Below are 16,521 nucleotides of genomic sequence, written 5' to 3'. Positions count from 1 at the left end.
AGGATTTGTAACTTTGCTTTCTCAAAGAGATTGCCCAGCAACACACTGTTTCAGCTTCCAGCTTGTTTCCCATCAAATTACTATTAAACCACTCATAAATTATTACGCAGTTGCTTCACATCCTTGCAATACCAATTTTAACAGTTTCAAAGAGCCTGTAATACCAGAGTTAACATTTAGAAAATGCACATGAGTAGCAGTAAAATATGCAGTACGGATTAATAAAATCAGAATCCAACAAGAGTTCTCTCTCTCTAATATAAAGTCTAAAGACTCAGCAACCTTTCTGGATCTTTGCAATATCCCATTACCATCAGATGCTGGCATGTCTGTCCCTTGGAGTGCATGAAAATGTACTGCACAGTTAAAAATAACCACCAATATTCTTGGCATTTCAGCTGTTTCTTATAAATCAGAAAAGTAAGAGAAATATTTTACGTATTGGAAGCTATATGTAATACATATATGTACACACACGTTTATAATTGTATATTCAATAACTTTGCAACTCCTTTGTTCTCTAAATAAGCATGAATTACAAACACAGAATGGCCTTGTGACTACTTCAGAACAGAATAAACGAGCACACCTTGAGATAACAGCTAATCACAGTGCAAGAACTCTGCCATTACTGGGTGAGCTACTAATTAGTCAAAGAGAAATAAAACTGTCATTTAGGCTAAAAAGATAAGGAAAAATAAGCAATATTTAAAACTTTATGGTGAGGAAAAACATTATTAAGCATGGCTCTCAGTGAAAAGCTCGTAGTAAAAAAGAAAAATCTCAGTATTCATTTAGTCCACTCAAGTAAATATAATTGAGACATGAGCATTTACTTTCCTAAAACGTATCATGAAAATGAATAGCAAGAAGGAAGTGCATACCCACTCCGTTATGCTGCACCAGGACCATTAAAACCACATGAATTATTTTGTCAAAGTGCTTAGGAAGTTCAGAGATGGTCTTAAAATAGCCATTTATCTCCAACTTAGTATGAACAAGGCTACTTTACTCTCTTTAAACCTTAATTAGTGTATTTTAAAAGTAAGTTACGTTATCAAAGGTAATTAATCACATTTTAGGGTGGGTTTTTTTTCTTGAGATTAAAATTGACTTACATTCTGCTGCTAGGAATAATCTTGTGCCCGTCTCTAAACCATGTCACTTGTGGTCTTGGATAGCTGAAGATATGCATGAAGTTAAGAACTGCAGCTTCTCCTTCAGTCACTGTTTTTTTCTGGTTCGTGTCCATGAAATTTCCCATGTCTGCAAAGTAAAAAATAAAGCATATACATATTCATAGTCCTGGAAGTTCTTTTATCATCCTCCATTTCATTTCAGTAGTCAGTGAATTAAATGTGTTTTACCACCTTGTTGTGTGCATTGCTATAATTAGTCAACACTGAGCAACAAATAATGAGACAGCACTGATTATCACACACTGGATGAGCAGTAAGGTATAAGGCCAAGACAAGTGCTGTAAGGGCACACAAGTCAACTTTACAGAATGGCCAAAGTGAGTTTTGATCTTTTTGCTTATTTTCTATTGATGACGGTGTCCTACTGCGCTTTTGATTGGGTTTATCTTCTGCTTCTTTTCTTTATGTTCTTTTTAAAGAGTACTTTACTTCCTACTCTTCCAGCACACAAAAGCTTTGTGCCATACAAAGGAATGCAAATGGCGTGTATAACTTGATGAATTTCTGCTCACCAAATATTTTTTATCACAAGTATTATCACAATACTTTTCCTTCTATCCATATCTAAACAAACAGGCAGCTGCATAATTTGTAGTCATCCATGTAAAGTCAGATCTACATAAGTAAGCCATTATACACAAATGCATATCAAACTAACAAGACCAGCAATGTTGGTAGCAATTAGTCCTTCTGGCTATATGCCGTGATTCAAATAGATCTCTGTCATTTACAAAAACATCAGTAGTATTAAAAAGGAGCTTTTAGCAAAAAAATATCAATGGAAGAGAGAAAACTACAATTGCAGAACTCCTGTCTCTGAAGGCTTCATTTCATAGGTAAGTTCATGTATCTATGGATTCCTTGTTAAAAATGTAGCAAACATATTTTCTCTTGTTCTTCTTCTGTCTTTTGTGTCTTATTTCTATCCATTAAAATAAACAGGGCTTTAGGCTCCCACTTATTCATCCTCCAAAGAATTTCTATGCATTTTAATTTGCTTTAAACTAGGAAACTGATGTAAACAACTATCCTGATTTCTGCCTCTGAAACTTTCTGGATTGTTTTTATTTTAGGGACCACTGGGCTCAGCAATGTGCTCTGGGGCAAAGGGATGCGAGGGAGATGGAAACAGAATACACTACCAGATCTTTGGATGGAAGGAGATGAGAAAAGAGAGGACAAAAGCTGGAATTAAAAACACATGGTATTTCAAAGGTTTCACTATACTTTGTAATTTTCAAATAATTTATTCAGACCCTGTCAGCACTGTACTGCCTCTGCTGCTCCATATTTCTTACAGCTGTAATCAGATCACCTACGTGAAGCTTCGAACCATGTAGGTGGATCCAATTAACTTCACTGTCATATGGTTATTGTAGACTTCACAATTCAAAAGTTTTAAGCCCATTCTGTAATTAAGATTTATTCAACAGCTTTTTTAACAGTATCTGTTCCCATTCAATTAAATCATATATTAGAACATGTTAACAACATAGTTTAATTTACCAAATTCCCTGTTGTATCAGAGGACAAGGGTGGAAAAAAAACCAAACCTCAGGTTGTAGGACATTTTAATCTGTGTGAATGCTGTGCCAATCTGATGGACAAGTTTCACAATAGAAGCAATATAGGTCACGATAGGATCAAGACTGTAGATCTCCTAGGTCATTTAAGATCTGCTTTGCTTTGTTTCCATGGCATTGTTAGTGAAAATAAATAAATTAATAAGCTGCTTAACTCAGAGAGAGAAATCTTAACAGAGAGCTTTCTAGCCTTGCTCAGCAATGCAGAACTACAAGTTAAATGGGTGTGGGCGGCGAATTTTAAGAGCAGAAAAGTAAACAATTGCACTTCTTTCCTTCTCAAGAAGAACCAAGAATATGGGCATCTATAAAAAATATCTGGAGGAACAAAGGACCTCGCTGAAAATCTTTCCCTCCTTCAGAAGGGAATAAAGTTATCTTTTCAAGAGACAGAATTCTTTGGCGGCAGCATCAAGGTAAAGTACTCCTGTGCCACTTTCTCACCACCATTCCCACAAGTGCTACCTCACCAATCGCTCCTTCTGCTATAGCAGCGCAACTGCCTGTGCAGCTGCATACAGAACCAGATGGTGGGGGAATGAACCACTTTAACAAACCCTACAAGAATACAAGCACAGGTTTCATACTTGAAAAACAAAAGGCTTAATTGTACTGTTATTTCCAAGCAACTCACTTGGGTAACATTTTCTATATGTTAAACTTAATAAATAAATAAATAAATAAATAAATAAATGGAGTAGGCAATCATTTTTAAGCCATAGTAATTAGCACTAAATCCTCAGAATAAGTTCAATATAATCAAATGGAAGTTAGATGTGAAATTAGAAGTCAGCTCTGAGAAACTGCTCAGTCTGAAGAGGTACGAACATTGAAACATGTTTAGAACAGTTTTGGCTCAGAAACAACCAGTTTTGTAGCATAAGAATTATGATCTGAAAGCTTCATGGAGCTGTTCTCTTTCAGGTAGCCTCTCCTTTCTTCTAGGATTTCATTCCTTTTTGGATTTTGTTTTGTTTTTTTAATCATTATTATTTAGTGCTATCTGGCCTTCGTTAATCCCTGCATATTTATGGAAGAGCACAATAGTTTTCTCTCATCCTACAGCTATCTCCACATGATCTCCTTTTCTTAGCTTTGAATAGCTGCAGTCTTCTCTAAAGACTTGATATTGCACCACTTGGAGTTTGTTTCCCAAAATATAGCTCACATTAAGTGTGAAGCTCCTCGTAATGTAATAATTTTGAAATTAATATTATACGTAATGCATTCTCAGACTAACAAATCTTACTGGTACCCACAAAAAGAATCAGTTAGTGAACGATTTGACAGAGTAACTTCTATCCAAACCTACACGCCACTTGAACTTCAGATCTTCTTTGCAGCAATGCCCCCATCCTGTTTCGCACAATGCATTGATAAAAGCCAGCATCAGATCTCTGCAAAGCTGGAATGATGTACCTGTAAGAAAGAATGCAGAATTGTAATACACTTCTTCCCACATGCAGATCAATGCTACTTTCTGTGGCACTTGATAATATTCTGTGAATACTTATTTTACACATAGTCTGAAAGGCATGTTTATTTTTTTCTTAAGAACAGCACTCAGTTTCTGCTTTATGACCACAGTGTCCTCTTTGTCTTTAAAATTACTGAAACATAAAAAGACTTTTGAGAAATACAATTTATAAACACTAATAAGCCTCCACAATTTCTCCTGAAATGTAGACTTAAATGCTTTTATTAGTTTTATCTACCTTCGTTCATAATGCAAAGATGCCCGGTGTTTTATTCTGAGGTGGCACAAGAAGGCTGCCAACTAAACATAGGCAGCAGGAAGCCTCGCAAGAACTATCAAAGCTCTGCAATGAAGTGTTTATTACACTGCACAACCAAAGAGCACAGAAAAAGACGGTGCAGTGTACATTGTATTTGCTCTGCCCTTTGATTTGCTCAAGAAGTCACTTATTCCACTACTGCTCACCTTCCTCATTCAGCTACATCTGATTACTCAACATGAAAATGAGCTGATGAGCACAGTTTTAATGTGAATAAAACACAAGAATAATATAGATAATCCTGCATTAAGCAAACATTAATCAAAGCACATACTCCCCCTGGTCACCTTCTGGAGATATTATGGTAGGATTAATGAAAGTCTTTATGAAAAGATAAGGAAAAATAATACCACCGAATTTTAATCTTTGATATTTAATTCCACTAAAAGAAAGGATCTCTTTCCAAACTCACACATACTATACACACCCACATACAGAGCAGCTAATATGTGAACAGGATCAGACAGCATAAAAAACAAAGGATAGAGAAGAAATCTAATTTAAGTGATAAATGAAGTCTATCATCACTGCATTATAATCACAAAGACAATACAGCAAATAGGTCAAACAACCTAAAACAGTAAATAAAACTAGAGCCCAATGCCACCAGCAAATGGCACCAGTGTAATCTGGCTTCCTGAGGATGAGTTATGGGCACCTGTGCTGTCCACCTGCCTGTATGCCTGTGCTGACTCCTCCTGACCTGCTCTGGTGCAACCAGCAAATTTCCTTCAGGGATTATGACAATTTGTACTGGAAAGATAAGACAGATTCACAACCCTGCTCCATCTGGGGGCACTAAGCTGGACAAACAGCAAAGAAATACTTGCTGTTCAGTGAGTAGATATAACCCTAAATTTAACACGCTGCCTTGCCTGATGAGTGTGACACAGGAAACAGAAAATAGGTGAAAATAAAGGGAATAGGATAGGAATCAAGACAACATATGGCTCCCCTGACTTCCTTCCAGAATAATTTCCACTGACAGCAGATGATTGCTGCAAAGCATTGCTAGCAAAAATAAAAAATAAAGACTCTGACAAGTAAATATTGATAATTCATTTTAACAGCTAATATTACCACACTTGATACTGTACTTGGCTAAAATTAATTCTTATGCTTGTCTACAGAGCCAAAATTAAAGGCTTATTTCTTTGCTCCTCATCTATATCAAGACAATAACATCGAGTAACTTCTTCTTCCACTAGGATAAAACAAATCAATTAGATCAGAAACTTCCTACATTAGTGTTCTTTTCTAACTTACTGATGTTTCAGCAGAAAACATTCATAATACCTTGCCTGAAGTAAAGAAAACCTTTTGGCAGAAAAGCTTTTAAAAGTTTGCATGAAAATCTCATCTATCTTGAGAATTCCAGCACAGCTTCACAGTAGACCTACCAGCTCATAATGTGCAGGAAAGGCAAACAAATGGTACATCCTGGAACATGGATTTCGAAATTGGATGACACAGGGTTTTTTTTCTGGATGATAGTGGAATGAGTCAAAGAAAGAGGAAGCGAGAGCTTGAAAAACATTTTGAAAGGATGCTCTGTGAGATGGGAAGCAACAAGGAAAAAAGTAGTAAGACTTCTAAGGAAGAAGGGACTTGAAAGGAAATTAAACTGATTTAGCTGTTGTGCTGCTCATGTTTGGGATGAAAAGGAAGAATGGTAAAGAAACAAATATGATGCAGCCCTATCACATAGGACCTTAAAAGAAAAAAACTGGTTTGAGGCTGAGAATGAGCTCCTCAGAGAAGAAGCAACATAACCACTCAGCACTTGGTAGTTGTGCCAACTTCAGCTATTCAGAGCTCATTCGTTACTTGACTATTCAGAAGAATGTTCTATGCAAGAAATGGAAAAGATCACAATTGTTTCTGAAGAGGAAAATCTGAGCTTGTACTGACAGACATCGGAGGAAAAGCTGATCTAGATTGGGGTTTTCCAGCTACAAATTTTAAAAGGCAATCATGGCAGGATTTCTCCTATCTAGAAAGGACTGATATTTGTTCTTCATCTAGGAGAAAACTAATGTTAGACATAGCCTTGGTTTCTAAAATTAATTAAACTAAAATCCTCAGGCAACTAAGGGAAATACAGACAATGCATTTGGTCCAGAACTTCATTCCACAGAAAACTAACGAACCAAGAAAACCAACCAACCAGCAGGGGAGAGGGGAGAATAAAAGAAGATAGTCAATGTCTGAACTTTGAATACTCTCAACTTACAAATACAGCCAAAATTGCTACTCTAGTCAGCAATATTGATTTGTTTTCACTACATGCATCTCAGATCACAAAGAATTTATAAGGTTGGTTTATAAATTCTTAATATAGACACATATGCACAGTCACTATAAAGGCCAGGCTGTGTGCATAATCAGCATCTTTGTACAAAAAAAAAGCCGTTCACTGGGGGGTCACCAACATCAAAATGCAAAGACTTCAATTAGTTCTTTACTCAGTTGGTGTGTTATAATAAGCTTGGAATATTTTCCTCATGTTACAATATAGGCATTACTTTAAAACACAATAGGTAATATCAATTACTGAACATATATGATTGATGATTCAACATGTAGCCAGTCAGACAAGAAAGAATCATGCATTTAAGCAGAATATTTACCTAGGAGCTGCAGAACAAACAATTATGGGGGTCAAAGTTTAACTTCTGCAACCACAATTTTTATGTCTAAACATATTCTTTTCTTTCCTTTAACTCAACCCAGTGTACCTACGCCACATAATCCTTCTTAGAAGTATAAAGTTCTGTACTGCCACAGAATCAAGATCCTCTTTGGCTGCTCCCTGACTGCAGTAAGGAACTATACATAAGTAGTATGGAGCAATGTCTAAATGTTTTGTCAATGTTATTTTGCTATGAACTAGTAGCTTCCTATCTTTTTAATCACCTTCATAGCAGACATTTTAGTTACAAATGGAAAAAGAGAACCTCATTCCAATACACTCATTTTAACTTATACTGCAATACACTCCAAATTCCATGTTTTGAATCTCATTGAGCTTATTAGGGTTGTGCACTTATGCAGTAAGTACCATGGCACTCTTAGTTTCAAAATGCCATACACTCCTGTTCAGATTTCCTGTTATTCTGAACTGTCCCTCAGTACTTGCACACCAGCTGAGCTTGAGCTCCAGCCTTTGCATTTTGTTATCACTCCATAATCACGCATCTTGCCCCTGTCCAGTTACTTTTGGTTACTTTCTCAGCATCTTACATGGGTAGGAGCTGTCATCAGCTGCAAACTGCAATGGACTCAGCTGTTGTTATTCAAAACAACAGTGGCATTTATCCCAAGTGATGTTCAATTAACAGGGCTATTAGAGATCTTAATTATGGACTACCATGTATAACAGCATAGAATACTATAAAATTATCCACATTTTTATATCAATCTACGCTGTAATTTCTTCCTGTACTGATAGGAGAAAATTTCCCTACTTCTTGTAATTGTACTAAGAACAGAATTTAGCTTGCTCAGCTAAATACAAGTGCTATTACTAGAGGGTCCGCCTGTCATATACCTGAGTGTTAAAATTTCTGAATCCACCAGGTAATTCAACAAAACTTAAAAGCAGCACAGGAGTTGCATAAATATTAAATTTCTATAAGGTTATGGAAATCAGCAATTGCATAGGGGAGACCCAAGTAATGTTGCCATGAAGGAAAAGGCAGACAAATCTTGGCTGCTCTACACTTTGATGTTTGGCCAGCCATCTGCTGCCTATCAACAAAAACGTAGCTCTGATTAGCCACAGTGTGCTTCCTCTCTTGCCCAATGGGATGTGTTGAGGGAGTCAATGAGGTTCAGAGAACAAAGTGCATAATCACAAAAGAACAGTTTAACTATGAAATTTTCACATTCACAGATGTGAAAATGAAAGTTACGCATGAAGTTTAAGATAGACCACATTCTTTTATTTCTACATCTTAATAAGAACGGATCTACTGATCTTAGAACCCTTCAAGGACAGGTAGTATATCGTACATAACATTTAACCAATACCTCTTCTCCTTTCAGCATGCTATGAAAAAGCACCCAGAGCAGCAGAAAAAGACATCAAAGTGACCTTAAAAATTTTCAATCTCTAAAAAAAATCCCCTTTTTTATTCAGTAATATCTAAACAAATATCAGTAATATGCCTGCTCTTTATTACGAGAATACATAAAACTTCAAAGCCAGCAAAATTATTGCTGGTACTTAAAAAGTCTACGTTAGAAACTCTGTTTCGGAGTGTTAAACACATTCAACAAAGGCAGTTCTCTCAGACATCTTATTCATCTACAAAAAAAATGGTCTTTGTAATTAAAAACCTTGTAAATACACCAGTTTGTTTGTTTGTTAACAATTATACTTAAAGAAGGCTATTTTATGGCTTTTATTTACTTGTATTCACTGGAGTAGGTGGTTATTTCGCTGTCGTTGTGTAACCACTTAAATTCCAAGGGCCAGCTGCCTTCAGCAAGGCAGGTAAGCACAAGTCGATTTCCTTCCAAGTGTATCTGGGGCAAGCCTGGTTCTGTCTTGAAGTATGGAGCAACATCATCTGAAACAGAGGCAAAACAGTTCTGTAAGTAAGTGCAGCATAAGACACCAATTATTTGCTCATTTTTCCCTCAAAATGAGTAATATAACTACAACGTGACTCAGCAGACAAGGTTTACACTTTTATATTTATAACTGAGCTTCCTAGAAAACCTTATTCCCAAGTATACAAGGTTTCGACAACCTCAGTCTTTGTACATATTTAGAAGGAAAGTGCATATTCAGCCAAGATTTTGTCCACATTTAGTACTTATACATACAGCATCATCTACTGTGGTAGACAGCAAACAGCTCTATTAGTTTGTTTTGTGGATTTTTTCCCCCTTCTCTGCGAGGTTTAAATCCACTCAAAACTCTATTTTTTATTTTTTTTTTAATAGAAAGCAAAAGAATAATCTTGGATAGGAATGATTATCACAGCAGGAGAAGTCTCAGGGTAAATGAAGAACTTGGATGGAAAAAAAAGGGTTTAAAACAGAAGATCTCAAAGAATTGCAAGATGAGTGTATTTTTCAATATTACTGCTAACCAAAATGCTTTATTTACCCAAAAAGCACTAACAGATTTTGAGTTAGGATACTTTAATAATGTTCAAGGGTCATATGTAGTCTCAAACTTATTCTTCTATGGATCACAAACATTCAAATTATTCCTAGCAGCCTAATTCTCAACTGCTAAATTGCTATACCTACACTAACAAGCAGACTTATTACAGATTTAAGCCCACTGGGATGCACCCCTTAGTTGACTCTGGAAGATCAAGGCTTTCACACTTCACACCTCAAATTTCTACTTGCACTTTGTCAGAACCATAGACTGCTCATTTAAAAATTAACAAATGCCTTCTGTCATCAAACAAATGGGTCTGTCTGTGTGCGTGAGTAAAAATACACAAATGTTATGCTAAAAGCCTGAGATTTGATGCAAAATACAGAATAATACTATAGGCTAGCCTGTAAAGAGGATGTGAGGTCTCCTCCTTGCAGACAGATGCAGCCAAGTACCCTGAGCAAGGCCACCCAGTGCTGTGTGCCCCACTGGGATCCAGTGGACCCAGAAGTTCTTTCTCAACACAGCTATCAGCGGATACTTTAAAAGTAGCACCACTGTTACTGACTTCTGGGAGACTCCCAGATTTGAGACAGACTGCCAGGAAAGATGCCAGGCTACCCTGTGAAAAATACATCGGCAGAGAGGTGCATCTGTATTTAAAGGGTTCCACTGCTGAGTTTAAATGACTAGCACTCTATTTACCTGCTCATATTACAAGGGTCATGGAATGATGTCATTAATTGTTCTTCCTTGAAGGAAGCTGAACCATTCACAGTGAGATCACAACAAAGCTGGTACCCGCACTCTGAACCTATACCCAGGTCACTCATTAATCCTCTTGTTCAGAGGTTTAAAAAACCTAACAGGACAGCATCTTTCATTGCTTCACTCTAAGTTATCCAACTTACACCTCTCAGTTTACATTTTTCCAAGAGCAACTGATTTACTCGAAAGGCAGCCTGCAGCCCACAGTCCTGTCACTCAGCCATACCTCTCTCACTCAAACAATCCCAAGGCTGTGATGCTGCAGCCCACTCAGAGCTCTCCCCCATTTAGAATACTACAATCAAGCTGGTATTACATGAAAATGGTTCTCAAAATTCAATCCAATTCTGTTAGAAGATGAAATTGAATAGACCTACGGGAATATTTTGATAAAGAATATGCCATGCTTTATAAATTATCGCAGCTCTCTGGAAGATTTACTTAAAGCCTTGAAGTAATTTTATCTTCTCATCTCTTATTCCTGACTTCCTCATCAATCACATCCCATCAGTTTATCAAATTCAATTATATAATCAGAGCTTGCTAAATATTCACTGAAAGAAGAAATGAAAATAGTAAGCAAGGATTCCACGAAGGAAGGCTGCAATGAAGCTCTAACAACATCGTTACGGCACAGCGCTGCTCACTGTGTAGGTAGAAGATTCACATGGCATTGTGCAAACTTTACCTACAGGGGCAAGTTTGAATGTTGTAGAGCATCACATGGAAACTGGAAAATCAGCAGGCATAACAAAAGCTATTTCAAAAAGAAAAGTACAAAAAAGGAGGAACTGGGATAGAGAACAAAGTGCATCCTTTAACAGGCATGGGATACTTGGACTTTCATATAATAAAGTCTCACTTAAGTCTAACTTTGGGCAATCAGCAGTTTTCAAGTCATATGGCTCTCAACTTTTATTCTCTTGAAAAAAATGGAGCAAAAAGATTTAAAAAAAATACACTTGAGTCCTAGAAACAAGAGTAATAAAATAATGGAATTAGGGCTCTTAGCTAAGAGAGTTTCATGGCTATAAACATGCAAGCATTCTTATGTGCTGTTGCTTCCATCTGACTATAATGTGGGTTAACACTTCCAGCCTCTCTGGCTCTTCAGCTAGGCTGTCTTAAAGAGAAAAATAAAATGTCTGAGCTGCAAAGAGGAATAAAAGGATAAGATGCGTATCTGTGGGTACACACATCCAGCTTCTGCAGCTTTTCCAAACACCAACATCCTGACTGGTATCCTTAAAAAGGACAATGTAGATTTATTTTCATGAAAATCTTAAGAAAAAAACATGACTGAATGTCAAAATTATCTCGATATTTGCTTTAAAACCTGTCTGCCTTGCTTTTGTGCATCGTTAAATGGAAAGTTACATTATACTGCCAGGTTAGCCTGTCTATTTGCTTTCCTTGGTACATGAAAAGCTTAGACGAATTTTATCTCAAAATATATTTTCAAGACCCAATTTGACAATGCACATACACAGCTGGTTGCTTTAATGCTGACATTTAAACACACACACACAAAATTTTGCTATATGCATTTGCACCAGAATGTGTTTAGATTATGCATAAGAAAGAACTTTTTCTCTCACAGAGTGGTCAGGCGCTGGAATTGCTGCCCACAGAGGTGGTGGAGTCACCATCCCTGGCAGCATTCAAGAGGCGTCTGGATGAGGAGCTACAAGAAATGCTTTAGTGGTTTGTTGTAGCAACAGTAATGGGACTACGGTTGGACTGGATGATCTTATAGGTCCTTTCCAACCTTGTAATTCTATGATTTGTTACCAGCTTCGGGCTTCTCTCCAAGCAGTTGAGGTTTGTCACAGGAGCTGAGAGCTCTCACTCTGTTCTCCCTGAAAATAACATTCAGGCACAAACTGACAAATATACATTTATATTTGATCTTGAATACCCCAGAGATAAAAGGGAAGTTGTCAGACTCCAGAGAAGTATCATATCACCTACAGAGAAATACCATACCACCTACACCAGTAAACAGCACTGCAAATGCCCAGTTAGAATCTCAGTTATTTTTCCCCCAGAAATCTAGATACAATCACTTGTTCATATCCTGAGAAAATGAGAAAGAATTTTGCAGATGCTCAGAGAAGGGTTTTAGTGAGTACAGAGAACGTTAGCACATCCTCACAGCCGTTATTATTTGTCTTCATTAGATAAATCTATTCACAAATCATTTTAGGTGAGCCAGTATTGAATATTAAAAGTAGATTAACCTGTTCATAAATCAAATCAGAGGAAATACAGCTGAATCACTAATACATTTCATTTTACCATCCATTTCCATCACTCAGTTTACCCAACAGGCATGATACTGAAAACAATTTTGGGGCTGTGAAACTTTGCTTTGAACACCAGCAAAACCAAACCAATTTATTTATTAAAATGCACATCTGTAGTGATTCCTCTTCTTTGTTGTTTGGTCAAAGCATGATGCCCATTACCCATTTTCATACATGTATGTAAAGCCATGATCGGCTGACACAGATGATAATATCTCCGAGCAGTTTTGCAGGAAAATGAGACTACAAACACTCCATATGGAGGCACTGAAGTCCAGAAATACAACAATTAAGAAATGCATTTGCACTCCCTATTTGCAAGGAAAAGAGATGTGAGCTATCTTAAGTTAGGTTAATAACTGCCACAAAAATAGCACCTTAGAGAACCTGTGTTGTACGTTACACAAAAGAGGAGTTAAAAAGGAAACAATCAGGAAGCTCACACTGTAGACACTCTTTTCAGCAGTCTAAGGAAAGTAAAAAGGTGAAACAAATGGACAACAGAATTCCATCAAAATGATTCAAGTTCAGCCGTGGCATTCATAAGCCAATGCTTGGGACTGCACACAGTAATTGAGCGTGAGCTGCTCTGCCACTGATTGACAGCTGATAACTGTAACCTTCTGGGGAATCACAGCCGTTTTCTTTTTATTCATGGCTTGGATATGCAAAAGATTTTTCTCTTTTTCTATTTGAAATGATCCCAATTCCTGACACGTATACATGCATGTACTAGCTTTGAATCCAAGTTGTATTCTTCGATAAAATAAACTTCAATAGCTTATATAACATATGTATTTGTAAGAACTACATGGTACATCTTGGGAAACATACCAGGAAGCAGAAATGAACTCGGATACATCTCAGTCAATCTTCTTTTTTATTTCAAACCTTCTAAAATGCATTCAAGTGGTGTGAAAGTTAGTATATGATCTATATGTAACTGTCAACATCAAACACACATTAGAGCACTGAGTCATTTTAACCGTATTGATTTGCAGTAAGGCTATTTTACCCAAAATATCGGTATTCGAGATTCAGATTTTCTTGGTTGGAAGTGTGACATAAATCACTAAATATAACAATTAAATTAAAATTGCATTGTACTACTTCATGCTAAGCCTGGATTTGGAAGGGCTGATGCATCATAGTGAATATTTCATTGAAGTACCAGGTTATTTATCAGATATACTGCCACGGTTCACAATTTTTGCACAGTAGTATAAAACATTTCCTTAAAATGGATTTCTTGAACTTTTATCAGAGACAATATCTGATTTCATATCAGAATAATACTGAAGCACGTGTACTTAAAACAGCATTTAAATAATCTATTTCATAAAGTCAACTAAATGAGCCCACGTGGCCCTTTTTTGTTCTGCTATAGAGAAGGCAGATAATCTACTTGTTGAACACGTCTGCTATCATCTCTAAATGCAAGTAACTGCTGAGGTTGATGGATGATGCTTTTAAAGGTTTAATTAGGGATGGAATTAAATTGTTTTAGGACTCAGCAAGTTCTGTGAAGGAACCTGCATATTTCTAGAATAAGTGACATTTATTTCTTTTAAATGTACAGTCAATGGAAGACAAGATTTCAATAGGTAACTTTTTTTCATCTTGAATAGGTCAAATAACTAATTGGCTTGTCAGTTATTGGGTAATTGCCAATCATTTGTTTGATCTGGATAGAAGAAATATTGAAGTTAAGATTACGTACCTGTTGCACACTATCCCAATAGGAAAACTAAACATTCTGTAATGTATAGATATGATTAGCTTTCAACAGCTCAGTAGAATAGGAGTCCCAAGCGGCAAAGATAAGTGTTTCATACTGATGGTTAAGTTGATTTAATTAAAAGCTCACTTTTCCTTTTTTTTTAAACTTCAAGCAGTGGTTCTTTCTCTCCTTTAGAATTCCCCTCTTGTAACCACAAATTCCATATTGAATTCCTCATTTCTTAAACAGATCCTGTGCTTTACCAAAATCTTGATGAAAAGACAGTATTGTTTAAAAAACAAACATGACAGTTCCCTCGCACTTGTGCAATACTAAGGTATGTATTCTGAAATGTGTTGCTTCAGGAAAATCTGCCTTGTTTTAAGGCAGAATTGTTTCATAACTTTATAAAACAACTGCATGTTTTATTTCCCTGCCTCTTTCCATTTTCCCCCACAAACTGCTGAAGAAACTACAAAAATAGCTTAGCATCACATACAAATATATGACAAGCAAAGGCCAGAGCAGTTTTGATGATTAAAAAAAGAATAATAACCTACTATGACTTGTTGCCTAAACCTCTTCAGACTTAACCTCTGCTGTTTATAAAATCTGCTCCCTAACGCTGTCATCTATTTAAAGACCATCCTTTCCATCACTACAGATTTTTTGAAGATATCTATTCCCTTTTGAGAAACAACTTTTTGAGGCTTTCAGCGTTTGAGCCGAAGTGAGACTGAAGGAAGGAGTGCCCACAAGAGCACAAAAGGAGCGGCCTGGATTCTGACAGAAAACATCATTCTCTATAACATTATTCCATTTCAAATTCCACATAACACGCTCTTGGTTATCCCCAGTGAGAAAAATTTTCCCACGTGCAACTGTATCACGTGTTTCTTAACACTGATTTCTTTAACAGACAAGAAGAACGAGCCAATACCATTTTTACTGAGCCTCAAACAGCGTCTGCTACACTAACCCAGAGCCTGATCTCACAGTTGAATTTCTACATCTCATTCATTAGTTTCTCTTTCAAGCCTACTATAATATTGTTTAGTGGGCAATACAAATGGTAGGTAGACAGTTGGACTAGATGATCTCTGAGGTCTTTTCCAACCTTAATGATTCTTTCCGAGTCAGGACAAGGATAAAGAGGTGGGTTTTTTTTCTGTACTAGAAGGTAATGACAACAGATCATACAATCATAGACTTATTGATCTATAAAACTGAAAATCAAGAACCAGAAGATTTCCTTCAGTTACACAAAGTATAATTCATTCTTTAAAAGGACTGCAGAATGATTCTTGGGAAATGTTTGTAAGCAAATCTGAAAGTCACAAAGTTTCTATGAGATGAAAAAGCACCACAGTGTAATCAAGCAGGTAAACAAATGGGAACCCATCAAGTATCAAAACCAAACAGAAAAGTTCCAAAGAAATCTACAACCTCTCTAGGCTGAATTGCTATCAAAGCACAACCTCCGTTCTTTGTATATTCTCTGAACACTTAGTGATGTTTACAGAGATTCGCGGAGCTCTCAAGGAAATAAGTTGTTAGAGTTTAAATCTCAGCACACAGCAGGAGGAAGGCTAAGACAGCCTTACAGAAAAAGAATCCAAGCAGAGCAGGATTTCCTTTACCACCTAGCTGCAATTGAAGCTACTGCTACACAATCTACACTCTCCAGCAGTTATAGGGCCAGCTCCAATTGCACTGCTATCTATGTAGATCCACTGAGTATTCCAAAAGACAGCAAGATGAAACCCTACAGACAAGTTAACAGATAAGTTAACAGATAAGATGTATTGTAAACATGCATTCTATAACTCTGTCCCTAGTATAAGGAGAATTCCGAGCTGCTTTTGGGGAAGATTAATTAAATGCAAATGGTACACAGCTGATCAGTGGCTGGGAGAACCAGCGCAAAATCACACATGCAACAGAAGGAGACAACAGCACAGTGCCAGCCTTGGAAAGGCACACAAGGTCACCTATGTATTATTTCAAGGAGAAAATTATTTCTAAAT

General features: G+C 36.8%; 1 protein-coding gene across 2 annotated transcripts in view; it reads right to left on the bottom strand.

The window, feature by feature from the left end:
- SDK1 (sidekick cell adhesion molecule 1) overlaps positions 1 to 16,521 on the bottom strand; it is a 358,865-nt gene that overhangs the window by 256,092 nt on the left and 86,252 nt on the right. For both annotated transcript variants that reach the window (XM_015876860.3, XM_015876861.3), the window contains exons 2-4: positions 8,993 to 9,152; positions 4,095 to 4,201; positions 1,119 to 1,266 (exon numbers count right to left, since the gene is read on the bottom strand). In XM_015876860.3, coding sequence (XP_015732346.2) covers positions 1,119 to 1,266; positions 4,095 to 4,201; positions 8,993 to 9,152 — 415 coding nt within the window. The remainder of the gene's footprint in view (positions 1 to 1,118; positions 1,267 to 4,094; positions 4,202 to 8,992; positions 9,153 to 16,521) is intronic.

This window comes from Coturnix japonica, chromosome 13 (genome assembly GCF_054131305.1).
Source record: "Coturnix japonica strain WE chromosome 13, WE-NBRP24, whole genome shotgun sequence".
NCBI classification, from domain to species: Eukaryota; Metazoa; Chordata; class Aves; order Galliformes; family Phasianidae; genus Coturnix; species Coturnix japonica.
Note: the sequence above shows the minus strand (reverse complement) of the source record. Positions and strands in the feature narration are given on the sequence as shown.